The sequence below is a fragment of the Mustelus asterias genome, chromosome 8 (genome assembly GCF_964213995.1).
Source record: "Mustelus asterias chromosome 8, sMusAst1.hap1.1, whole genome shotgun sequence".
Taxonomy (NCBI): Eukaryota; Metazoa; Chordata; class Chondrichthyes; order Carcharhiniformes; family Triakidae; genus Mustelus; species Mustelus asterias.
In genome coordinates, this window is record NC_135808.1 from 20,045,000 (window position 1) to 20,072,051 (window position 27,052).

Below are 27,052 nucleotides of genomic sequence, written 5' to 3' on the forward strand. Positions count from 1 at the left end.
AATCTATCCTCATCACTGAGGTTTCTCAGGGCGGCAGGGTGGCACAGTGGTTAACACTGCTGCCTCACAGCACTAAGGATCTGGGTTCAATTCTGGCCTTGGGTGACTGTGTGTGTGGAGTCTGCACGTTCTCCCCGTGTCTGCGTGGGTTCCCTCCGGGTGCTCCGGTTTCCTCCCACACTCCAAAGATGTGCAGGTTAGGTTGATTGGCCATGCTAAATTGACCCTAATTGAGTGTCAGGGGGATTAGCAGGGTTAATACATGGGGTAAAGGGGATAGGACCTGAGTGGGATTGTTGTCGGTGCAGGCTCGATGGGCTGAATGGCCTCCTCCTGCATTGTTGGGATTCTATGATTCTCAGCCCTGGAGCCATTCTTGTAAACCTCTTCTGCCCTCTCTCCAATGCGTTCACATCCTCCCTATAGTGTGGCACCCAGAACTGTACACAATGCTCCAGCTGAGGTCTAACTAGTTAAAAGCAAATTACTGCGGATGCTGGAATCTGAAACCAGAAGAGAAAATGCTGGAAAATCTCAGCAGGTCTGGCAGCATCTGGCAGGAGAGAAAAGGGCTGACGTTTCAAGCCCAGATGACCCTTTGTCAAAGTTGAGTCCACCTGGACTCGAAACGTCCGCTCTTTTCTCTCCTGCCAGATGCTGCCAGACCTGCTGAGATTTTCCAGCATTTTCTCTCTTGAGGTCAAAGGTCTTTTATAAGTTCAGCAAAATCCCCTTACACTTATACTCTATGCTGCAATAAGTAAAACCCAGAATATTGCATGCTTTATTAAAGCTCTCTCCACCAGTCCTGCTTCAATGACCCATATGCACCCTTTAAGAGTTTAAGATTTGCCAGCAGCAACACCAGGTATCAAAAACATTGTGGACAGAGAACTTGGGGAAAGCGGCTCGCTGGAGAACTGAGGGACACGTGTCTTAGTCAACCAGTTGTGAAAAAAGGAAATTACATGATCAGAGGAGGGGAAGAGATAAACTTCCTGAAAAAAACGATTATAGTGACTTGGTAATAACTGAGCGAGGGGGAAGTTTCACTGCTGTGCACTCTGAACCTTAATTCTCGAATTTCAGCTCATTTCCCTTCCAAGCAGTAAGCAAGAAAGCAGAGATTCCTATCAGGAGCGCAGCAAAGACGCTTAAACCTAAGTTATGCAAGATGACATGATATGCTCCACCCTGAAGGCAAACGAGCATTCCGGACAAGTTGGCACAGCACTGCAAGATACAACACAAACCCATGACCCAGCGCAGTAACAAAGGGACAAGACAGCTCAGGAACAATTTGGCACCATTTGGGAGCACAGTGACAGAGGCGACTATGTAGAGGCCGCCAGCACAGGCTGTTCAAGGTGAGATCTTTATGTTTCTGCTTTCCCTTTCAAGGACTTTGAACGTCCCGCAGCTTTGAAGAATTCTCATGTTGTAATGTAGGAGACGTGGTTTGTGCTCAGTAAACTCCTACAGTGCAGAAAGAGGCCATTCGGCCCATCGAGTCTGCACCGACCACAATCCCACCAAGCCCTATTCCCATCACTCCACATATTTACCCTGCTAATCCCCTGACATGAGGGTCAATTTAGCCAATCAACCTAAGCAGCATATCTTTGGTAATTGTCATGATTATCAATAGGGCAGCTCGGTGGCACGGTGGTTAGCACCGCTGCCTCACAGCGCCAGGGATCCAGGTTTGATTCCTGGCTTGGGTCACTGTCTGTGCGGAGTCTGCACATTCTCCTCGTGTCTGCGTGGGTTTCCTCCGGGTGCTCCGGTTTCCTCCCACAATCCAAGGATGTGCAGTTTAGGTGGATTGGCCGTATTAAATTGCCCCATAGTGTCAGGGGGACTAGCTAGGTTAAATAAGTAGGGTTACGGGAATAGGGTCTGGGTGGGATTGTGGTCGGTGCAGACCCGATGGGCCAAATGGCCTCCTTCTGCACTGTAGGGATTCTATGAATTGGCTCTAATTTTCAGTGTCAAGCACATCTTATCATGATGATTTTTTTGAATACAGTTTCCTGGGATGTGGGCGCACTGGCTGGGCACCGCATTTATTGCCCATCCCTAACTACCCCTTGAGAAGGTGACGGTGAACCACTGCAGTTCTAGCAGTGCAGCTACACCGACAGTGCTGTAAGGGAGAGAATGCCAGGATTTTGACCCAGTGACGGTGAAGGAACGGTGATACATTTTTTAAGTCAGGATGGTGAGTGGCTTGGAGGGGGACTAGCTAGGGTAAATGCAGTGGTTATAGAACATAGAACAGTATAGCACAGAACAGGCCTTTCGGCCCACGATGTTGTGCCGAGCTTTATCTGAAACCAAGATCAAGCTATCCCACTCCCTATCATCCTGGTGTGCTCCATGTGCCTATCCAATAACCGTTTAAATATTCCTAAAGTATCTGACTCCACTATCACTGCAGGCAGTCCATTCCACACCCCAATCACTCTCTGCGTAAAGAACCTACCTCTGATATTCTTCCTATATGGGCAGCAAAGGAGTCTGGGAAGGGTTTTTATTTTAACTTTAAAAGTCAGTTACCTGGGAGGTTCCCCCTCAGTAGTAGTTTTTTTTTTCTCTCGGGCCCCTAGCCCTATAAATTGGTGCAGAGGAGATACCCGATCCTCTACACTGGTAGAGGATCCCACCCTTCCATCCTCCTCTAACCTAATTATAAGTGTGGGGAAGTTTTTTGTTTTCTTTTTTTCTTGCTGGTAATGGCTTCAGGGATGGCAGTTCAGGCAGTATGCTGCATCTCCTGTGGGATGTATGTGGTGAGGAAATCCAGTAGTGTTTCAGGAGATTTTAGTTGTAAGAAGTGCATTAGATTGCAGCTTCTGGAGGAGCGTGTAAAGGAGCTGGAGGGGGAGGTAGAGGAACTCCGCATAATTCGGGAGGCGGAGGTGGAAGTTGATAGGAGTTATAGAGAAATAGTAACTCCTAGAAATGAGGCTTGGGTCAATGCCAGGAGGAGGGGTAAGAAGCAATCGGGAAGACAATCCCCTGGGGCGGTTCCCCTCCATAATAGGTTTTCGGTGCTGGAGGCTACAGTTGAGGAGGAATCAACTGAGCATAGAGAGCAGATCTCTGGGGGTGAGCCGAGTGAGAAAGCTCAGGTGGTTAGGGGCTGTAAAAGACTGGGCCTTGTGATTGGGGACTCCACAATTAAGGGGACAGATAGGAGGGTCGGAACTAAAGGTAGGGACTCAGGGTTGGTGTGTTGCCTACCAGGGGCTGGGGTCCGGGATGTGTCTGACAGGGTATTCAGGACTCTTAGGGGGGAGGGAGATAAACCACAAGTTATTGTACATGTGGGGACACACGACATAGGGAGGATAGGGGAAGGGGATATTAGGCAGGGATTTATGGAGTTGGGGTGGAAACTAAAGGCCAAGACTGACAGAGTGGTTATCTCTGGACTCTTGCCTGTACCACGGGATAGTTTAGAGAGGAATAGGGAGAGGGAAGGTTTGAATTCATGGCTGAGGGGATGGTGCAGGAGGGAGGGGTTCAGGTACTTAAGCGATTGGGGCTCGTACTGGGGAAGGTGTGACCTCTATGAGAAGGATGGTCTACACCTTAATCAGAAGGGGACCAATATCCTGGGGGGTAAATTTGCTAAGGCCATGCAGGGAGGTTTAAACTGATTCGGCGGGGGGGAGGGATCCTGAGTAGTGGGGCTGAAAGTGAGGGATGCATGGATGGGGACTGCAATGCACGGCATTGCAGAGGTGGGGTGGAGCAGGGTTTGAAATGTGTATACTTCAATGCCAGGAGTATTCGCAATAAAGTGGGTGAACTTGCAGCGTGGATCAGTACCTGGGACTTCGATGTTGTGGCTATTTCAGAGACATGGATAGAGCAGGGGCAGGAATGGATGCTGCAGGTCCCGGGGTTCAAATGTTTTAGTCGAAGTAGGGAAGGAGGTAGAAGAGGGGGAGGGGTAGCATTATTGGTCAGAGATTGTATCACAGTGTCAGAGAGGAGGTTTGATGAGGACTTATCTGTTGAGGTAGTATGGGCGGAGATTAGAAATAGGAGAGGAGAGGTCACCCTGTTGGGAGTCTTTTATAGACCTCCTAAAAGTTCTAGAGAGGTTGAGGAAAGGATTGCGGAGTCAATCCTGCTTAGGAGTGAAAGTAATAGGGCAATTGTTATGGGGGATTTTAACTTGACTAATATTGACTGGAATTGTTATAGCTCTAGCTCGTTAGAGGGGTCAGTTTTTGTTCAAAGCGTGCAGGAAGGTTTTTTGACTCAGTATGTAGACAGGCCAACTAGAGGTGAGGCTATATTGGATCTGGTGCTGGGAAATGAGCCAGACCAGGTGCTAGACTTGGAAGTTGGTGTGCATTTTGGTGATAGTGACCACAATTCGGTTACGTTCACCTTAGTGATGGAAAGGGATAGGCATGAACCTCGGGCCAGTGGTTTTAGCTGGGGGAAGGGTAATTATGAGGCTATTAGGAGAGAATTAGGAAACATAGGTTGGACTAGGAGATTACAGGGACTGGGAACGTCCGACATGTGGAGTTTTTTCAAGGAGCAGCTACTGCGAGTCTGTGATAGGTATGTCCCTGTCAGGCAAGGAGGAATTGGTAGGGCTAGGGAACCGTGGTGCACCAAAAAAGTTTCTTTGTTGGTTAAAAAGAAAAAGGAGGCTTATGTTCGGATGAGACGTGAGCACTCGGGTAGTGCACTAGAAAGCTTTAGATTGGCTAAGAGGGAGTTGAAGAGCGAGCTTAGAAGGGCTAAAAGGGGACATGAGAAGACTTTGGCGGATAGGGTTAAAGAGAATCCTAAGGCGTTCTATAGGTATGTCAAGAACAGAAGGTTGGTTAGGGCAAGTTTAGGGCCAGTTATAGATGGCAGAGGGAAGTTATGTGTGGAACCGGAGGAGATTGGTGAAGCATTGAACCAATATTTCTCTTCGGTGTTCACGCAAGGGGACATGAATATAGCTGAGGAGGACACTGGGTTGCAAGGGAGTAGAATAGACAGTATTACAGTTGATAAGGAGGATGTGCAGGATATTCTGGAGGGTCTGAAAATAGATAAATCCCCTGGTCCGGATGGGATTTATCCAAGGATTCTCTGGGAGGCAAGAGAAGTGATTGCAGAGCCTCTGGCTCTGATCTTCAGGTCGTCGTTGGCCTCTGGTATAGTACCAGAAGATTGGAGGTTAGCGAATGTTGTCCCATTGTTTAAGAAGGGGAACAGAGACTTCCCCGGGAATTATAGACCGGTGAGTCTCACTTCTGTTGTCGGCAAGATGTTGGAAAAAATTATAAGGGATAGGATTTATAGTTATTTGGAGAGTAATGAATTGATAGGTGATAGTCAGCATGGTTTTGTGGCAGGTAGGTCGTGCCTTACTAACCTTATTGAGTTTTTTGAGAAAGTGACCAAGGAGGTGGATGGGGGCAAGGCAGTGGACGTGGTATATATGGATTTTAGTAAGGCGTTTGATAAGGTTCACCATGGTAGGCTTCTGCAGAAAATGCAGATGTATGGGATTGGGGGTGATCTAGGAAATTGGATCAGGAATTGGCTAGCGGATAGGAAACAGAGGGTGGTGGTTGATGGTAAATATTCATCATGGAGTGCGGTTACAAGTGGTGTACCTCAGGGATCTGTTTTGGGGCCACTGCTGTTTGTAATATTTATTAATGATCTGGATGAGGGTATAGTTGGGTGGATTAGCAAATTTGCTGATGACACCAAAGTCGGTGGTGTGGTAGACAGTGAGGAAGGGTGTCGTAGTTTGCAGGAAGACTTAGACAGGTTGCAAAGTTGGGCCGAGAGGTGGCGGATGGAGTTTAATGCGGAGAAGTGTGAGGTAATTCACTTTGGTAGGAATAACAGATGTGTTGAGTATAGGGCTAACGGGAGGACTTTGAATAGTGTGGAGGAGCAGAGGGATCTAGGTGTATGTGTGCATAGATCCCTGAAAGTTGGGAATCAAGTAGATAAGGTTGTTAAGAAGGCATATGGTGTCTTGGCGTTTATTGGTAGGGGGATTGAATTTAGGAGTCGTAGCGTTATGTTGCAACTGTACACAACTCTGGTGCGGCCGCACTTGGAGTACTGTGTGCAGTTCTGGTCCCCACATTACAGGAAGGATGTGGAGGCTTTGGAGAGGGTGCAGAGGAGGTTTACCAGGATGTTGCCTGGTATGGAGGGGAGATCCTATGAGGAGAGGCTGAGGGATTTGGGATTGTTTTCGCTGGAAAGGCGGCGGCTAAGAGGGGATCTTATTGAAACATATAAGATGATTAGAGGTTTAGATAGGGTGGATAGTGATAGCCTTTTTCCTCTGATGGAGAAATCCAGCACGAGGGGGCATGGCTTTAAATTGAGGGGGGGTAGTTATAGAACCGATGTCAGGGGTAGGTTCTTTACCCAGAGGGTGGTGAGGGATTGGAATGCCCTGCCAGCATCAGTAGTAAATGCGCCTAGTTTGGGGGCGTTTAAGAGATCCGTAGATAGGTTCATGGACGAAAAGAAATTGGTTTAGGTTGGAGGGTCACAGTTTTTTTTTAACTGGTCGGTGCAACATCGTGGGCCGAAGGGCCTGTTCTGCGCTGTAATGTTCTATGTTCTATATATCTCCCACCACGAACCCTATAGTTATGCCCCCTTGTAATAGCTCCATCCACCCGAGGAAATAGTCTTTGAACGTTCACTCTATCTATCCCCTTCATCATTTTATAGACCTCTATTAAGTCTCCCCTCAACCTCCTCCGCTCCAGAGAGAACAGCCCTAGCTCCCTCAACCTTTCCTCATAAGACCTACCCTCCAAACCAGGCAGCATCCTGGTAAATCTCCTCTGCACTCTTTCCAGCGCTTCCACATCCTTCTTATAGTGAGGTGACCAGAACTGCACACAATATTCCAAATGTGGTCTCACCAAGGTCCTGTACAGTTGCAGCATAACCCCCCGGCTCTTAAACTCCAACCCCCTGTTAATAAAAGCTAACACACTATAGGCCTTCTTCACAGATCGATCCACTTGAGTGGCAACCTTTAGAGATCTGTGTATATGGACCCCAAGATCTCTCTGTTCCTCCACAGTCTTCAGAACCCTACCTTTGACCCTGTAATCCACATTTAAATTAGTCTTACCAAAATGAATCACCTCACATTTATCAGGGTTAAACTCCATTTGCCATTTTTCAGCCCAGCTTTGCATCCTATCTATGTCTCTTTGCAGCATACAACAGCCCTCCACCTCATCCACTACTCCACCAATCTCGGTGTCATCAGCAAATTTACTGATCCACCCTTCAGCCCCCTCCTCTAAGTCATTAATAAAAATCACAAAGAGCAGAGGACCAAGCACTGATCCCTGTGGCACTCCGCTAGCAACCTGCCTCCAGTCCGAAAATTTTCCATCCACCACCACCCTCTGTCTTCGATCAGATAAGAAGTCTCACAACACCAGGTTAAAGTCCAACAGGTTTATTTGGTAGCAAATACCATAAGCTTTCGGAGCACTGCTCCTTCTTCACGAAGGAGCAGTGCTCCAAAAGCTTATGGTATTTGCTACCAAATAAACCTGTTGGACTTTAACCTGGTGTTGTGAGACTTCTTACCGTGTTCACCCCAGTCCAACGCCGGCATCTCCACATCATGACTTCGATCAGATAGCCAGTTACCTATCCAATCAACCAACTTTCCCTCTATCCCACACATCCTCACTTTCATCATAAGCCGACCATGGGGAACCTTATCAAACGCCTTACTAAAATCCATGTATATGACATCAACTGCCCTACCTTCATCAACACACTTAGTTACCTCCTCAAAAAATTCTATCAAATTTGTGAGGCACGACTTGCCCTTCACGAATCCATGTTGACTATCCCGGATTAATCCGCATCTGTCTAAATGGTCGTAAATCCCACCCCTAAGGACCTTTTCCATCAATTTACCAACCACCGAAGTAAGACTAACCTGTCTATAATTACCAGGGTCATTTCTATTCCCTTTCTTAAACAGAGGAACAACATTCGCCACTCTCCAGTCCTCTGGCACTATCCCCGTGGACAGTGAGGACCCAAAGATCAAAGCCAAAGGCTCTGCAATCTCATCCCTTGCCTCCGGTTTCATTAGTGCCTTTCCCTGACAGTTTCTGTTCCCATCTTATGCCCCCTAATTCTTGCCTAGTCGCATCATAATTACCTCTCCCCCAATTGTAAATGGGGATAAGGCTTGGGTGGGATTCTGGTCGTTGCAGTCTCAATGGGTCGAATGGCCTCCTTCTGCACTCTAGGATTCCATGGTTCTATAACTTCTAGGTGGTGGTGTTTCCAGGTATCTGCTGCCCTTGTCCTTCTAGATGTTAGCCGTCGTGGGTTTGGAAGGTGCTGCCAAAGGAGCCTTGGTGAGTTCCTGCAGTGCATCTTGGAGATGGAACAGACGGCTGCCACTGTGCATCGCTGGTGCGGGAGTGAATGTTCGTAGATGGGGTGCCAATCAAGTGGGCTTTGTCCGAGATGGTGTCAAGCTTCTTGAGGAATAGATATTGGTCCTACAGCCCACTGGGGGAACTCCCCTGCTCCTATTCAAAATGGTGGCCATTGGATGGCTTCCATCCAGCACCGAGAGTACATTGGAACCTCAGTTTAACCTTTCACCCAGGAGAGGGCAACTTCTGATGGTGCATCACTCCCTCTGGACACTGGGAATGTGGGCACAGATTCTACACTCAAATCTCTGGTGTAGGATTTGAACCAACGACAATCATGAATCAGAGTCCGAGAACCATAGAATCCCTACAGTGCACAAAGAGGCCATTTGACCCATCAGGTCTGTACCGACTCTCCGAAAGAGCAACCCACCCAGACATGTCCCCCCCCCCCCCCCCCCCACCCTTTCTCCGTACCCCGTATATTCACCATGGCCAATCTACCTAACCCACACATTTTTGGACACTAAGGGGCAGTTTACCATGGCCAATCCACCTAACCTGTACATCTTGGGACACTGAGGGAGAATTTAGCATGGCCAATCCACCTAACCTGCACATCTTTCGGACTGTGGGAGGAAACTGGAGCACCCGGAGGAAACCCATGCAGACATGGGGATAACATGCAAACTCCACACCCACAGTCACCCAAGTCTGGAATCGAACCTGGGTCCCTGGCGCTGTGAGGCAGCAGTACTAACCACTGTGCCACCGCGCCGCCCATGAGTGTTGACCCTTGGCTGACAGTTAGGTTGCCATGTATACGCTGGCAGTTGCCATTATCAAAACGTCCACCCTGACTCCTGAGTCCGGAGTAAGCAGTTTAACAACACCAGGTTAAAGTCCAACAGGTTTATTTAACCTGGACTTTAACCTGGTGTTGTTAAACTTCTCACTGTGTTTACCCCAGTCCAATGCCGGCATCTCCACATCCTAAGTCCAGAGGCAGCAAGGTTTCTAAAATTCCAAGGGTAGGGAAATCAGGATGTTGAACATGATTGGATGGGGGAAGCAAGATGGAATGTGGAATTTGGGAAAGTTTGAAGAATACAGGGAGGCTGTTAAAGTGTTCAATTCTGAGGATAGGTTCCAGAGATTTGCTGGCATTTTGAAGATTGAGGGGGGAGTTGTCTGGCTGAGGTGTTTGACGGGGATTCAGTAAAGTGGTTTCAAAGAAAGCGGCACGGTGGCACAGTGGTTAGCACTGCTGCCTCACAGCGCCAGGGATCCGGGTTCAATTCCGGCCTTGGGTCACCGTCTGTGTGGAGTTTGGGAAAGACTGTGCGACACGGTGGCACAGTGGTTAGCACCGCTGCCTCACAGCTTCAGGGACCTGGGTTTGATTCCCGTCTTGGATCATTGTCTGTGTGGAGTTTGCACGTTCTCCACGTATCTGCATGGGTTTTCTCCGGGTGTTCCGGTTTCCTCCCACACTTCAAAGATGAGTAGGTCAGGTTGATTGGGTCACCGTCTGTGTGGAGTTTGCACATTCTCCCCGTGTCTGCGTGGGTTTCCTCCGGGTGCTCCGGTTTCCTCCCACAGTCCAAAGATGTGTGGGTTAGGTTGATTGGCCGTGCTAAATTGACCCTAGTATCAGGGGGATTAGCAGGGTAAATATGAGGTGTTCTGAGGATAGGGCCTGGGTGGGATTGTGGTCAGTGCAGACTTGATGGGCTGAATGGCCTCCTTCTGCACTGTAAGGATTCTGTGTTTCAATGAAAGCCATTTCCCATGATTGGGGTGGGGTGCAGGAAAGTCGAGAATGAGGGGGACACGATCTTAAAAATAGTGCCAAGCCATTTCAATGGCTACTCAGGGGTAAATGTCAGGAAGAACTGCATCGCACAAAGGGTCGTGGAGATCACAAACTCTGTTAGTCAGCAAGCTTGTGGATGCCGGGGGAGTATTGGAGCTTTCAGGATTGAGAACGGTAGATTTTTCATTGGGAAGGAGTGTGCGACACAGTGGCACAGTGGTTAGCACCGCTGCCTCACAGCTCCAGGGACCTGGGTTTGATTCCCGGCTTGGATCATTGTCTGTGTGGAGTTTGCACGTTCTCCCCGTATCTGCGTGGGTTTTCTCCGGGTGTTCCGGTTTCCTCCCACACTTCAAAGATGAGTAGGTCAGGTTGATTGGCCATGTGAAATTGCCCCTCAGTGTGCTGGGATCTGTAGGTTAGAGGGATTAGCAGGGTAAATAAGCGGGGTTACAGGAATAGGGCCTGGTTGGGATTGTTGTTGGTGCAGACTCAATGGACCGAATGGCCTCCTTCTGCACTGTCGGAATTCTATGATTCCTCTATGAAGGAGGTGCAATAACAAAGCTCTAAATGTACATCAATCGCTGAAGGTGACAGAGCATGTTGAGAGAGCAGTTAATAAAGCATATAAAGTTTATCTGTTAGTGCCATAAGTAGGATTATGTTAACACTGCAATGAAGTTACTGTGAAAATCCCCCAGTCGCCTCACTTCGGTGCGTGTTCGGGTACACTGAGGGAGAATTTAGCATGGCTGATGCACCTAGCCCGTACAGCTTTTGGACTGTGGGAGGAAACCGGAGCACCCGGAGGAACCCACGCAGACACGGGGAGAACGTGCAGACTCCACACAGACAGTGACCCAAGCCTGGAATTGAACTCAGGTCCCTGGTGCTGTGAGGTGAGGCAGCAGTGCTGACCACTGTGCTGCCGTGCTGCCCTTGGAACCTTTGGCTTTATTAATAAGGGCATTGGCTACAAGAGTTCATGCTGAACTTGTATGAGACACGAGTTAGGCCTCATCTGCAGCACTGCATCCAATTCTGGGCACCGTACTGAGGAAGGATGTGAAGGCATTGGAGAAAGTACAGAGGAGATTCACAAGAAGGATTCCAGGGATACAGAACTGGAGCTGTGAAGATAGATTGAAGAGGTTGGGACTGTTTTCCTTGGAGAAAAGAAGGCTGAGAGGAGCCTTGATCGAGGGATTCAAGATCATGAGGGGTGTGGACAGGATAAAGAGTGAGGAACTGTTCCCAACTCAAGAGAGCATCAAGAACTAGAGGGCACAGATTCAAAATAATGGGCAAAAGGAGTAAAAGTGAAGGGAGGAAGTTTTATTTCACCTAGAATGTGATTGGAGTCTGGTACGAGCTTCCTGAGAGGGTGGTGGAGGAGGGTTTGATCCAGGCATTGGAAAAGGAATTGGATTGGATCTAAAAAGAGAGAATGTGCAAGGTTACAGGGAAAAGGCAGGGGAGTGAGACAAGGTAGAATGCTCTTTCAGAGAGCCAGTGCAGACACGTTGGGCCAAATGGCTCCCTTCTGCACTGTAAAGAATGTGTGAAGATTAACAGGAGATATGGAGCCACCAGGATGGCATGGTGGCTCAATGGTTAGCACTGCTGCCTCACAGCAGCAGGGACCTGGGTTCGACTCCTGGCTTGGATCACTGCCTGTGCGGCGTCTGCACATTCTCCCTGTGTCTGCGTGGGTTTCCTTCGGGTGCTCCGGTTTCCTCCCATAATCCAAACAACATGCTGGTTGGGTGGATTGGCCATGGTAAATTCTCCCTCAGTGTATGAACAGGCGCCGGAGTGTGGCAACTAGGGGATTTTCACAGTAACTTCATTACAGTGTTAATGTAAGCCTTTGGACAGAATTTTGGGGCAGCACAGTGGCTAGCACTGTTGCTTCACGCGCCAGGGACCTGGGTTCAATTCTGGCCTCGGATCACTGTCTATGTGGAGTTTGAACGTTCTCTCCGTGTCTGCGTGGGTTTCCTCCGGGTGTTCCAATTTCCTCCCACAGTCCAAGAGATGTAAAGATGTGCGGGTTAGGTGGATTGGCCACGCTAAATTGCCCCTTAGTGTCAGGAGAATTAGCTCGGGTAAATGCACGGGGTTATGGGGATAGGGCCTGGGTGGGATTGTGGTCAGTGCAGACGCGATGGGCCGAATGGCCTCCCTCTGCACTGTAGGGATTCTATGCAAGCAGTTCATGCATGATCTGACTGACTGTTGGAAAAGGTCGGATGGGCTTCTTCCCATTCCAAATAATGCTCTGATGATGGAGGAGGGACAAGTGGAGAGTTGGCCCTTTGCAAAAAACCAGTTTCACCTTTACCAGAGCCAAGCATCAGCAAGCAGGGAGCATTAGTGCAATTTTTATTATGATTCACTCACAGGATGTGGGCGTCACTGGCTAGGCCAACATTAATTGCCCATCCCTTATGTGCTTAGAGAAGGCCTGATGCCAGGATGCTGATGGCAACCAATCATGAGGAAAGAGGCCGGATAGAAATTCCTGCCAGTCCAAAAGATACATGTGGCGGAAACAGTCAGCCGTCGCTTTGCCCCAACCACCCCATACCCACAGCAATTCCTCGATTCCATGACCAAAACCCAAAGACTTTCCTCCGAGGCGTGGGCACTTATTTAATTCTTTCATGGGATGCTGGCTGGGCCAGCATTTATCTCCCATCTCTGATTGCCCTTCAGGGCACATTTGAGGGAAGGCGATGGCCAAGTGGTATTATCGCTAGACTATTAATCCAGCAGCTCAGCTAATGTTCTGGGGACCTGGGTTCGAATCCCACCACAGCAGATGGTGGAATTTAAATTCAATAAAAAGGATCTGGAATTAAGAATCTAATGATGACTATGAAAACATTGTCGATTGTCAGAAAAACTAATATCCTTTAGGGAAGGAAATCTGCTGTCCTTACCTGGTCTGGCCTACATGTGACTCTAGAGCCACAGCAATGTGGTTGACTCTCAACTGTCCTCCAAAGGCAACTAGGGATGGGCAATAAATGTTGGCCAGGCAGCAACATCCATGTCCCAAAAATGAATTTTTAAAAACGCAGTCACATTGCTGTGGATCTGGAGTCACATGTAGGCCAGATCAGGTAAGGATGGCAGATTTCCTTCCCGAAAGGGATATTATTTATTTTTATTAGTGTCACAAGTAGGCTTATATTAACACTGCAATGAAGTTACTGTGAAAATCCCCTAGTCGCCACACTCCTGTTCGTATACTGAGGGAGAATTTAGCATGGCCAATGCACCTAACCAGCACGTCTTTCGGACTGTGGGAGGAAGCCGGAGCGCTCGGAGGAAACCCACGCAGACACAGGGAGAATGTGCAAACTCTGCACAGACAGTGACCCAAGCCCGGAATTGAACTCAGGTCCCTGGCGCTGTGAGGCAGCAGTGCTAACCACTGTGCCACCGTGCCGCACAGCGAACCAGATTGGTTTTTATGACAGTTGACAATGATTTCATGGTCATCATCAGACTTTTAATCCCAAATTTTTTGATTATTGTGTTCAGATTTCACCATCTGAGATGGTGGGATTCAAACCTGGGTCCGCAGAACATTGCTGCGGTATCTGGATTACTAGCCCAGCCACGCCACTACATCTCCTGTGCCCTTGATGCAAATTCCCAATCTGTGGGATGTGTTTTGAGTAGACGATCGATGGGCAGGGGTAAGAATAGCAACCTGATGTTCCAAAGAACAAAGAACAGAAAAAAGTACAGCACAAAAACAGGCCCTTCGGCCCGCCAAGCCCGTGCCGATCATAATACCCCAACTAAACTAAAAAAAACCTTCTGCGCTTACTCGGTCCGTATCCCTCTATTCCCTCCCTATTCATGCACCCATCCAGATGCCTCTTAAATGTTGTTAATGTGCCTGCTTCCACCGCCTCCTCTGGCAGCGCGTTCCAGGCACCCACCACTCTCTGCATGAAAAACTTCCCTGCACATCTCCCTTAAACTTTCCCCTTTCACCTGTGCCCCCTTGCAATTGACCCTTTCACCCGAGGAAAAAGCATCTGACTATCCACTCTGTCTCTGACTCATAATTTTGTAGACCTCTATCAGGTCTCACCCTCAGCCTCCGCCTTCCCAGTGAAAACAATCCTCGTTTATTCAACCTCTCCTCTTAGCCAACACCCTCGAGACCAGACAACATCCTGGTGAACCTTCCTTGCACTCTCTCCAAAGTTTCCACATCCTTCTGGTAGTGTGACGACCAGAACTGCACGCAATACTCCAAATGCAGCCTAACCAAAGTTTTATATAGCTGCAACTATTTCTCAACTCTTGTACTCAGTGTCCCAGCTGATGAAGGTAAGCATGTCATATGCCTTCTTAATCACCTTGGCCACCTGTGTTGCCACTTTTAGGGAACTGTGGACCTGCACGCCCAGATCCCTCTGTACGTTAATGTTCGTCATGATGTGGAGATGCCGGCGTTGGACTGGGGTAAACACAGTAAGAAGTTTAACAACACCAGGTTAAAGTCCAACAGGTTTATTTGGTAGCAAAAGCCACACAAGCTTTCGAGGCTCTAAGCCCCTTCTTCAGGTGAGTGGGAATTCTGTTCACAAACAGAACTTATAAAGACACAGACTCAATTTACATGAATAATGGTTGGAATGCGAATACTTACAACTAATCCAGTCTTTAAGAAACAAAACAATGGGAGTGGAGAGAGCATCAAGACAGGCTAAAAAGAAACTCGGCACACATGGAGCAGTTGAACCAGGAGCGCTCCTCGTCACAATGGATGTCTCGGCACTCTACACCAGCATCCCCCATGACGATGGCATTGCTGCAACGGCCTCAGTGCTCAGCGCCAACAACTGCCAGTTTCCAGATGCAATTTTACATCTCATCCGCTTCATCCTGGACCACAATATCTTCACCTTCAACAACCAGTTCTTCATCCAGACACACGGAACAGCCATGGGGACCAAATTTGCACCTCAATATGCCAACATCTTCATGCACAGGTTCGAACAAGACTTCTTCACCGCACGGGACCTTCAACCGATGCTATACACTAGATACATCGATGACATTTTCTTCCTTTGGGCTCATGGTGAACAATCACTGAAACAACTCTATGATGACATCAACAAGTTCCATCCCACCATCAGGCTCACCATAGACTACTCTCCGGAATCGGTTGCATTCTTGGACACGCGCATCTCCATTAAGGACGGTCACCTCAGCACCTCACTGTACCGCAAGCCCACGGATAACCTCACGATGCTCCACTTCTCCAGCTTCCACCCTAAACATGTTAAAGAAGCCATCCCCTACGGACAAGCCCTCCGTATACACAGGAGCTGCTCGGATGAGGAGGATCGCAACAGACACCTCCAGACGCTGAAAGATGCCCTCATAAGAACAGGATATGGCGCTAGACTCATTGATCAACAGTTCCAACGCGCCACAGTGAAAAACCGCACCGACCTCCTCAGAAGACAAACACGGGACACAGTGGACAGAGTACCCTTCGTTGTCCAGTACTTCCCCGGAGCGGAGAAGCTATGGCATCTCCTCCGGAGCCTTCAACATGTCATTGATGAAGACGAACATCTCGCCAAGGCCATCCCCACACCCCCACTTCTTGCCTTCAAACAACCGCACAACCTCAAACAGACCATTGTCCGCAGCAAACTACCCAGCCTTCAGGAGAACAGTGACCATGACACCACACAACCCTGCCACAGCAACCTCTGCAAGACGTGCCGGATCATCGACACAGATGCCATCATCTCACGTGAGAACACCATCCACCAGGTACACGGTACATACTCTTGCAACTCGGCCAACGTTGTCCACCTGATACGCTGCAAGAAAGGATGTCCCGAGGCATGGTACATTGGGGAAACTATGCAGACGCTGCGACAACGGATGAATGAACACCGCTCGACAATCACCAGGCAAGACTGTTCTCTTCCTGTTGGGGAGCACTTCAGCGGTCACGGGCATTCGGCCTCTGATATTCGGGTAAGCGTTCTCCAAGGCGGCCTTCGCGACACACGACAGCGCAGAGTCGCTGAGCAGAAACTGATAGCCAAGTTCCGCACACACAAGGACGGCCTCAACCGGGATATTGGGTTTATGTCACACTATTTGTAACTCCCACAGTTGCGTGGACCTGCAGAGTTTCACTGGCTGTCTTGTCTGGAGACAATACACATCTTTTTAGCCTGTCTTGATGCTCTCTCCACTCCCATTGTTTTGTTTCTTAAAGACTGGATTAGTTGTAAGTATTCGCATTCCAACCATTATTCATGTAAATTGAGTCTGTGTCTTTATAAGTTCTGTTTGTGAACAGAATTCCCACTCACCTGAAGAAGGGGCTTAGAGCCTCGAAAGCTTGTGTGGCTTTTGCTACCAAATAAACCTGTTGGACTTTAACCTGGTGTTGTTAAACTTCTTACTACGTTAATGTTCCTCAGGGATCTGCCATTTACAGTATAATTTACACCGAAATTTGATCCTCCAAAATGCATCACCTCGCATTTGTCTGGGTTCAACTCCTTCTGCCATTTCTGTGCCCAAGTCTCCAATCTATCTATATCTTGTTGTATTCTCTGACAATCCCCGGCACTATCAGCAACTCCGCCTATATTCGTGTCATCCGCAAACTTATTAATCAGACCCCCTACATTTTCCTCCAGGTCATTTATATATACTACAAACAACAGAGGCCCCAGCACTGATCCCCGCGGAACACCACTAGCTACAGATTCCATTCCAGCTCCCCCCACTACCAATTCCCCTGCCCCCAAGCCACCCTACCCCACACCCCACTCTCTGCCTTTCCCATGCCCCACTGCCCTCCAGACCTCTGGTGGCAGGAGGGGAGGCCTCAGAAGATTGTGGCCTAGATAAAACAATCAGGAAGACAAAGGGTATTTAGTCTTTATCATGAGGATATAGAAGTATAAGATAAGGAAGTCTTGCTGCAGTTATACAGATGAGATCTTACCTGGATGAGTGTGCAGGTTTGGTCTCCTCTCCAAAGGAAGGATAGATTTGCCTTAGACAGGGTCCATCAAAGGCTCACTCAGTGAATGATGGTGAAGGGGCTGTAATGAGAGCAGAGAGTGCATAGAATGGGCCCCGTCACTCTTGAGTTTAGAAGGATGAGATCTGATCTCATTGAAAAGTCTAAAATTGTTACAGGGCTTGACAGGGTAGATACTGAGAGGTTGTTCAATCCTCCCGCCCTCCCTCATCCACTGGAAAGTCTAGACCGAGGGACTATGAATTCAGGATGAGAGGGTGGCCACTTAGGCCTGAGGTGTGGAGAAATGTCTTCTCTCAAAGGTCTTGGATCTTCCATCATTGAGTATATTCAAGACTCAGACTTGGGAGCCAGGGAACTCAAGGGACTTCGAGTTGAGTTGAAGATCAGCAATGGTTCTATTGAAAGGTAGAGCAGGCCCAGTGGGCTGGATGCCCAACTCCCGTTTCTTTATATTCTTATGTATTCTCATCCTCATACGTCCAGTTAAATAACCCGTCTTGTTAACTCTCTCTTCATTCCTCCTCTTTATCCCCCCCTTCCCCCACCAAACTCTGGCCTCCCTCCCTCTTTCCCACCTCTTCCGAAACCTCCCCTCCCTTGCCCGCCCGAACCAAACCAACCCCCAAACACAGATCTAGACTTGGCCAAAGACGTTTGTCCTCACCGTCAGGGAGGGGGAGCGCGCAGGATGGAGGAACCGAAGACCAAAGCCGCCCCTCAGCACCGACTGCTTCGCGCCACGGTCAAGGTGCAGTTAGCCAATCGGATGCTGCGGGGCAAATGCATCCGCAAGGCGCCGCCGGCCCGCCTGACCATTGGCTGTGTGATGGCCGCCAGTCGCCACCCTCCGGTCAGGAGACGGGGCACCGGCAGGAAGCTGCACGGCAGGAGGAAGGCCCCTGCCCTCCACGGCAAGTTGGGGTGGTCGATTGACACGGACACCAAAGCCATCTACCTGCTGCTCCTGTTCTGCCTGATTGTGGGCCTCCAGGTCTACAACGCCTATGAGAACCTGGACGACCACCTCCTGCTCTATGACGTTGACCAGCTGGAGAAGACCGTGCACCGGGAGCTCCTTGGGCAGACGTTGGCGCTGAACAAGCTCACCAAGCTGCTGAGGGATTACCTTGCCACCTACGTGCACGACAAGCCGCTGTTCCTGTCCATCAATGGCCCGGCCGGCGTTGGGAAGAGCTATTTGGGGAGACTGATCGCCAAGCACTTCAAATTCCAACTGGGGCCGGGGATGGTCCTCCAGCACTCCGTCAGGTACCAGCAGTTGGCAGGACGTTCCGGATGGCACTCCGACCTGGCCGCCCGGATCTCGGCAGTCTTCTCCGAAGCCCGGCGCGCCCAGCGCATCCCGGTTCTCCTCTTCGATGAGATGGAGCTGGCATCGGCCGGGCTCCTGAGCTTTGTAAGGCGCCTCCTGCACACCGAGCACCCCAGCGCCGTCTACATCTTCGTCAGCAAGGTGGGCCACGACTGGATCATGCAGTCCATCCGCAGCTGCAGACCGGCCCAGCGGGCCACCCACCGTGTGGCCCGGCTCAGCCGGGAGCTGGCGCAGCAGTTCAGCCAGCGGCACCCCGTGTGGCGGGTGCCGGAGATCATCCCGCTCTGCCCGCTGGAGCGGGCCCACGTGCTGCAGTGCTTGTACCAGCTGATGGACTGGAAGGGTCTCTACCCCAGCCAGCAGCAGCTGGAGACGATGGCCAACACCATGAACTACTACCGCGCCAGGAAGAAGCTGTACGCTCAGCAAGGCTGCAAACGCGTCCCCTCCATGGTCAGAAAATTCACTCAGCAGAAGCGACTGGAAGATCTGGAGAATGAAATGGTCACCCCAGGCCACAAACACCATGGAATGTATTCAGGCCAGGTCATTTCCATACTCGACCACTCCCTCATTCATTCCTGAACCCACCGAGTGCGGGTCGAGGAGAACACCACACGAGGCGGGCATCACCTTGTCTTTTCCAATCTTACTCATCCCTTCATTTCTTCTGCCCTTTGGACTTCAAGTGACATTATCTCAGAAATTCCCCAACACACCTACACACACAATCTCACACAATCACACACACTCACACACACACACAATCACACACACTCACACACACACACAATCACACACACTCACACAATCACACACACACACACTCACAATCACACACACTCACACAATCACACACACACAATCACACACACACAATCACACACACTCACACAATCACACACACACACACTCACAATCACACACTCACACACACTCTCACAATCACACACACTCTCACAATCACACTCTCACAATCACACACTCATAATCACACACTCATACACACACACACACTCTCACAATCACACACTCACACACACACACACTCACAATCACACACACACAATCACACACACACACTCACACACACTCTCACAATCACACACTCACACACAATCACACACACTCTCACAATCACACACACACAATCACACACTCTCACAATCACACACACACAATCACACATACACACTCTCTCACAATCACACACTCACTCACTCACACACACACTCATTCACTCACACACACACTCACACACACTCACTCTCACACACATACACACACTCACGCACACACAGCAAAAATAAATTTATAAGACGATTTTACAGTGTCACAACTTGTGTTTTTTTTCATTCATTCATGGGTGTCGCTGGCAGCATTTATTGTCCATCCCCCGTTGTCCTTGCATGGAGTGGTTTGCCAGGGCAAACTCAGAGTCAAGGGCAGCTCAGAGTCAACCACATTGCTGTGGGTCTGTTGTCACTTTTAGGTCAGCCTGGATCCTCCAGAGGGCGGTAGTGAGCTCGGTAGGTTTTTGCAATAATGGTTTCATGGTCTTCCTCAATTCCAGATTTCTACTCAGTTCAAACCTCACCATCTGCCGTGGTGGAATTCGACCCTGGGTCCCCGGAGCATTACGCTGGGTCTCTGCATTACGAATCTAGTGAAAGCCATCGCCTCACCTTCTGTTAGAAAGTCATTATCTGAATCTCTGACACCACCCAGTTCCAGAGGCCTGAATTTCACACTCCCCGTCAGCAGGTGTTTAGGTGTGGAGGGAATGGGGGAGTGTGAAATAGCATGAATGGACATCCCGCCCGCCCCAACCTCTCAGGACTGTAATGGTGGGCCAAGCGAGTTCTCAACCCACCCTTGCCTCAATGAGACCTCTATATGGCCAGATATTAACCCCCAAAGGATCTTTTCCCACTGAGTCCCCATTTTGAGGATGGTTGGGAGGCCATCCTGCGTATGAGAGAAGCCCGAAAATGATTTGGTTTAGGCCTCAGCTAGGATGGGGTCACCTCCACAAGAAACCCCCTTCATTGTCCAATCCACTGTCCCACCCAGTCCCAGAGGGGGAAAGGACAGTGTCTGACCCACTGTCCCACCCAGTCCCAGAGGGGGAAAGGACAGCGTTTGATCCACTGCAGCACTAATAATATCTTAATAAGTTGGATGTTTCCAGATTCTCTAATTTCCTTGAGGCGTTTTTGTTTTTAGTCATTTAGATATATATCGCTGGCAGCTGCTATATTCATACAAATCCTTCATTGCCCTTTAGAAGATGGTGCATTGCTGCCTTGCTGCAGCCCATGTGATGTAGGTACAGCCACAGTGCTTTGAGGGAAGGAGATCCAGGTTTCTGACCCAGTGACGATGAAGGAATGGTCGATATGTTTTGCATTCAGGATGGGAAGCGGTGATTGCAGGCGGGGGTAGTGTTCCCATGTATTTGTTCTTCTGGTTCAGGAATGATAGTAAGGGGGCTGGAGAACCACTTCTCAAGTCTTCATAGAATCATACAGCACAGAAGAGGTCCTTCGGCCCATCGAGTCTGCACCGACACATCAGAAACACCTGAAATCCCACCTAACCCTATCTGCCAGCACTTGGCCCATAGCCCTGAATGTTACAACATGCCAAGTGCTCATCCAGCTACTTTTTAAAGGATGTGAGACATCCCGCCTCCACCACCCTCCCAGAGAGTGCATTCCAGACCGTCACCACCCTCTGAGTAAAAATATTCTGCCTCACATCCCCCCTAAACCTCCTGCCCCTCACCTTGAACCTATATTCCCTCGTGACTGACCCTTCAACTAAGGGGAACAGCTGCTCCTTATCCACTCTGTTCATGTCTCTCATAATCTTGTACACCTCGATCAGGTCGCCCCTCAGTCTTCTCTGCTCCAACGAAAACTACCCAAACCAATCCAATCTCTCTTCATAACTTAAATGTTCCATCCCAGGCAGCATCCTGGTGAATCTCCACTGCACCCCTTCCAGGGCGTTCACGTCCTTCCTACAATGTAAAAAGTAAAGTTTATTTATTAGCCACAAGTAAGGCCTACATTAACACCGCAATGAAGTTAGTGTGAAATTCCCCTACTCGCCACAGTCCGGCGCCTGTTCGGGTCAATGCAACTAACCAGCACATCTTTCGGACTGTAGGAGGAAACCGGAGCACCCAGAGGAAACCCACACAGAGGCGGAGAGAATGTGCAAATTCCACACAGATAGTGACCCAAGCTGGGAATCGAACCCAGGTCCCTAGCGCTGTGAGACAGCAGTGCTAACCACTGTGCCACCCATAACTGTACTCTAGCTCTAGCAGTGGCCTCACTGAAGTTCTATACAACCCCAACATGACTTCCCTGCTTTTGTACTCCATACCGCGCTTGATAAAGACAAGTGTCCCATTTGCCTTTTTCACCACCCGACTAACATGCCCTTCCGCCTTCAGAGATCTGTGGACGAACACGCCAAGGTCCCTCTCTTCCATCATCCGCCCCAGGCAGCTGCGCCTTGCCTGGGTGGCTCTCGCCAGGGATTCACCGAAGCGGTGCCATCAGCCGCCAGGATGTCTTCCACATTCGCCTCTCCCACCAAGATGCCACTGTCAAACAAATTGATGTTCCAACAATGACCAGCTTTAGCATTGCCCCTGTCCATGTACCCAGGCTACAGGTGCTAAAGCCTGGAATTCTAACCACGCCTGATGAAGATAATGAATTTCTAGCAGAAGGGGAAGCGGTGGCTTTCACTGGATTAGTAACCCAGAGACCCAGGGTAATGCAAGATCCCCGCGAATCTTGGGAGGCACGGTGGCACAGTGGGAGTGGCATGGTGGCACAATGGGAGTGGCATAGTGGCACTGTTGCCGCAGCACCGGGGTCCCGGATTCAATTCCGGCCTCGGGCGACTGTGTAGAGTTTGCACGTTCTCCCCGTATCTGCGTGGGTTTTCTCTGGGTGCCCCGGTTTCCTCCCACAGTCCAAAGATGTGCGGGTAAGATGGATTGGCCATGCAACATTGACCCTTAGTGTCAGGGGGATTAGTAAGGTAAATGTATGGGGTTATCATAGAAATCATAGAAACCCTATAGTACAGAAAGAGGCCATTCGGCCCATCGAGTCCGCACCGACCCCAATCCCACCCAGGCCCTACCCCCATATCCCTACATATTTTACCCGCTAATCCCCGCATCCCAGGACACTAAGGGGCAATTTTAGCATGGCCATTCAACCTAACCCGCACATCTTTGGACTGTGGGAGGAAACCGGAGCACCCGGAGGAAACCCACGCAGACACGAGGAGAATGTGCAAACTCCACACAGGCAGTGACCCAAGCCGGGAATCGAACCCAGGTCCCTGGAGCTGTGAAGCAGCAGTGCTAACCACTGTGCTACCGTGCCGCCCTATGGGTTATGGAATAAGGCCTGGATGGGATTGTGGTCAGTACGGACTCGATGGGCTGAATGGCCTCCTTCTGGACAGTAGAGATTCTATGAATCCATTGCCACCATATCACTATCTCCCTCTAGCGGTTCGCATTGATCCTCCTCCGGGAAGTGAATTTGTCTAGGATATCTTAGCCTGTTGGCAAACATGAGATTTGCGTCAGTATTTTGTCAAGGGCGCCTCAGGGGCAAAAGAAAGTCAGCAGAGAATGTTTAATGACAAGCTCCAGAGTGTAAGCTTTACCTCTGTTTATTCTGAGTTAGCAAACCCTCCGGTTAAATTAGCTGACAGAGCAGTGGTTAGAATTTTACTTTAAATTCACTGATGCGATGTGGGCCTTGCTGACAGAGCAGTGTTGTGTGTAGGTAATCTCTGAGGAAATCACTGGAAGCAATTTGCCTTCGTAAAACCGAAACACGCCATTTGGCCCCACTTATCTCTACTGGAGGTTCTGATCCATTTGCGCCTCCCCCCCTCTTTACCTCACCTCAGTTAATCATTTTATCCGTCTATTCTTTTCTCCCTCATGTGTTTGTTTATCCAGCTTTTCTGTCACACTCTTTGTGAAATTTCACTCCGTCTTGTTGCTCCATCTGTTTCTGCAACTTTGAAAGTTCCTCATCAATGGAATATAAATTCTCCTGGATTTTCTGCAGGTTTTTCTCCATTGTGTCCAGAGTACAGGCCTAATGCTGGAAAATGGGATTAAAGTAGATTGGTGTGTGGTGGCACAGAACTGATGGGCCGAATGGTCTCTTTCCTGTGCTGTAAAACTCTGTGACGTCACACACAAGGCTAGCATTGGGTGCCCATCCCTAATTGCCCTTGAATGGCGAGGTCTGCTGTGCCATTTCAGGGAGGCAGGTAAGGGTCAACTGCATTGCTGTGGATCTAGAGTCACCTGTCGGCCAGATCAGATGAGGGCAGCACAGTGGTTCGCACTGCTGCCTCACAGCGCCAGGGACTCGGATTCAATTCCGGCCTCGGGTGATTGTCTGTGTGGAGTTTGCACTTTCTCCCCATGTCTGCGTGGGTTTCCTCCGGGTGCTCCGGTTTCTTCCCATAGTCCAAAGATGTGCAGGTTAGGTAGATTGGCCATGCTAAATTGCCCCTTCGTGTCCAAAGATGTGTAGATTAGGTGGGTTAGACATGGTAAATTGGCCCTTAGTGTCCAAAGATGTGCAGGTTAGGTGGATTGGCCATCCTAAATTGCCCCTTAGTGTCCAAAGATGTGTAGATTAAGTGGATTAGATATAGTAAATTGGCCGTTAGTGTCCAAAGATCTGCAGGTTAGGTGGATTGGCCTTGGTAAATTGCCCCTTAGTGTCGAAAGAGGTGCCGGTTAGATGGATTAGCCATGGTGAATGCGTGGGGTCATGGGGATAGGGCGGGGGGTGGGCCTGAATAAGATGCTTCTTTAGAGAGTCGGGGCAGAGTCGATGGGCCGAATAGCCTTTTTCTGCTCTGTAGGGGTTCTATGGCTTTATGGTTCTCTCTCCTTCCCTTAAGGGCTTTGGTGAACTAGATCTGTATCACCTTGGTGTGATCAATCATCCTCTGCATTGACAGACAAGTTTCATTCATCCTTGAGATGTGGAAACCACTGCCAAGATCAACTATTGGTTGCCCATCTTTGGTGACCCCTTGAGAAATTGGTGGTGGGCGTTCTTCTTGAACAGCTGTGGTCCCAATGCCATGGGTACACCCACTGTGTGGCTAGGTTAGGGGTTACAGGATTCTGACCCAGCTGGAATGAGGGAACGGCTGATATATTTCCAAATCAGGATTTTGCATCACTTGGCAGGGAACTTGGAACACAAGATAAGTGGAAAAAGTGTCATTGAAGAAAATATATGCCTGCCAAAGGGGAAGTGCAGCAAAGATTCTTCAGACTGATCCCTGGGCTGGCACGATTCCCAGGATTGGATCGACGGGGCCTGTATTCACTGGAGATTAGAAGATTGAAAGGAGGTCTAATTGACATGTATAAAATTCTGACTGGACGCAGGGATGTTGTTCCCTCTGGATGGAGGGTCTATAACAAGGGGTCACAGTCTCAGGGTACAGGATAGGCCATTTAGGACTGAGGTGAGGAGAAACCTCTTCAATCGGAGGGTGGTGAACCTGTGGCATGCTCTACCACGGTGGCACAGTGGTTAGCACTGCTGCCTCACGGCGCCAGGGACCCGGGTTTGATTCCCAGCTTGGAGTCTGCATGGAGTCTGCATGTTCTCTCCGTGTCTGCACGGGTTTCCTCCGGGTGCTCCGGTTTCCTCCCACAATCCAAAAGACGTGCTGGTTAGGTGCATTGGCCGTGCTAAATTCTCCCTCAGTGTTCCTGAACAAGTGCTGGAGTGTGGCGACTAGGGGATTTTCACAGTAACTTCATTCCAGTGTTAATGTAAGCCTACTTGTGACACTAATAAATAAACTTTACTTTAAGAAGGCCATGGAGGAAAAGTCACTGAATATATTTAAGAAGGAAATAGATAGATCTCGAGACACTAAAGGCATTGAGGGATATGTGGAGAGAGCGGGAGTGTGGCTTTGAGATAGAAGATCAGCCATGATCATATTGAATGGCGGAACAGGCTCGATGGGCCGAATGGCCTACCCGTGCCCCTATTTTCAATGTTTTGATGAATACCAGACTCACCAAACAACCCTGCTCAGGCACAAATCAGAAATGTCAAAGTTTTCCGCGACACAGGAGACACTGTGGAGACAACACTGACTCAAAAATAGATGGTGTTCCAAAGCACCTTTTGATTTGATTTGATTTGTTATTGTAACATATATTGGTATACAGTGAAAAGTACTGTTTCTTGCACGCTATACAGACAAAACATACCATTCATAGAGAAGGAAAGGAGAGAGTGCAGAATGTAGTGTTACAGTCATAGTTAGAGTGTAGAGAAAGATCAACTTAGTATGAGGTAGGGCCATTCAAAAGTCTGACCGCAGCAGGGAAGAAGCTGCTCTTGAGTCGGTTGGTACGTGACCTCAGACTTTTGTATTTTTTTTCCAACGGAAGAAGGTGGAACAGAAAATGTCTGGGGTGTGTGGGGTCCTTGATTATGCTGGCTGCTTTGCCGAGGCAGCAGGAAGTGTAGACAGAGTCAATGGATGGGAGGCTGGTTTGCGTGATGGATTGGGCCACATTCACGACCTTTTGTAGTTTGTGTGGTCTTGGGCAGAGCAGGAGCCATACCAACCAGAAAGAACCACCTTTGTCCTTCTAGGTGGTAGAGGTAGAGGGTGAGAGTCCAAAACACTACTTTCAGTCTACTCTTGATCATATGCCTCCAAAGTCGTGCTTCATTCAGCTATAGAGAAAACCTGATTAGGCCACACCTGAGTCACTGTGAGCTGTTCTGGACACCACAATCTAGAGAAGGTATATTGACCTTGGAGGGAGTACAGCGTGGATTTACCAGAATGAGCTTTGACTACAAAGTATAAGTTATGAGGAGAGATGCCAATAATGAGACATGATCTCACTGAATTGTGAAACAAAGCGCTAGATAGCCTCATCCTATCAATTTGTTCCCAATTCTCTTCCCGCACCTATTTTCATAGCAGGTTATTGGAACAGGTTGCCGTTATGTTGCCAGGAAACTTATAGCTTGAGGGGCGTCACTCCACATCAAGTGTGGTTGACCAGGATTCTCTCCCGTTCTTACTGCCGGCTATTAGCGTGTTTGGAAAGATTTACAAGTTGACACACTCAACCTGTTTGGCCGCGTTACTAATGCGCCTTCCTTGGCCATCAGGCCCTGAGGTGGGACTCGAACCTAGACCTTTTGGCTCAGAGGCAGGGACGCTATCCATTGTACCACAAGACCTCAGAATTAATTATCCCTTCCTAATTGCCCTTGAACTGAGTGGCTTGCTGGGCCATTAAAGAATCAACCACATTGCTGTGGCTCCGTAGTCACATGTAGGTC

General features: G+C 49.2%; 1 protein-coding gene across 1 annotated transcript; it reads left to right on the forward strand.

Moving 5' to 3' along the window:
• Positions 1-1,157: 1,157 nt before the first annotated feature.
• Positions 1,158-19,963, forward strand: LOC144496915 (torsin-4A-A-like). The gene is made up of 2 exons (XM_078217532.1): positions 1,158-1,367; positions 17,938-19,963. Exon 2 carries the CDS (start codon positions 17,994-17,996, stop codon positions 19,224-19,226), a length of 1,233 nt encoding a protein of 410 aa, XP_078073658.1. The 5' UTR covers positions 1,158-1,367; positions 17,938-17,993; the 3' UTR covers positions 19,227-19,963.
• Positions 19,964-27,052: the final 7,089 nt, after the last annotated feature.

What these genes read in the sequence shown, in the direction of transcription:
- LOC144496915 (XM_078217532.1), top strand. Translation starts at nt 17,994, where the DNA reads ATGGAGGAACCGAAGACCAAAGCCGCCCCTCAGCACCGACTGCTTCGC.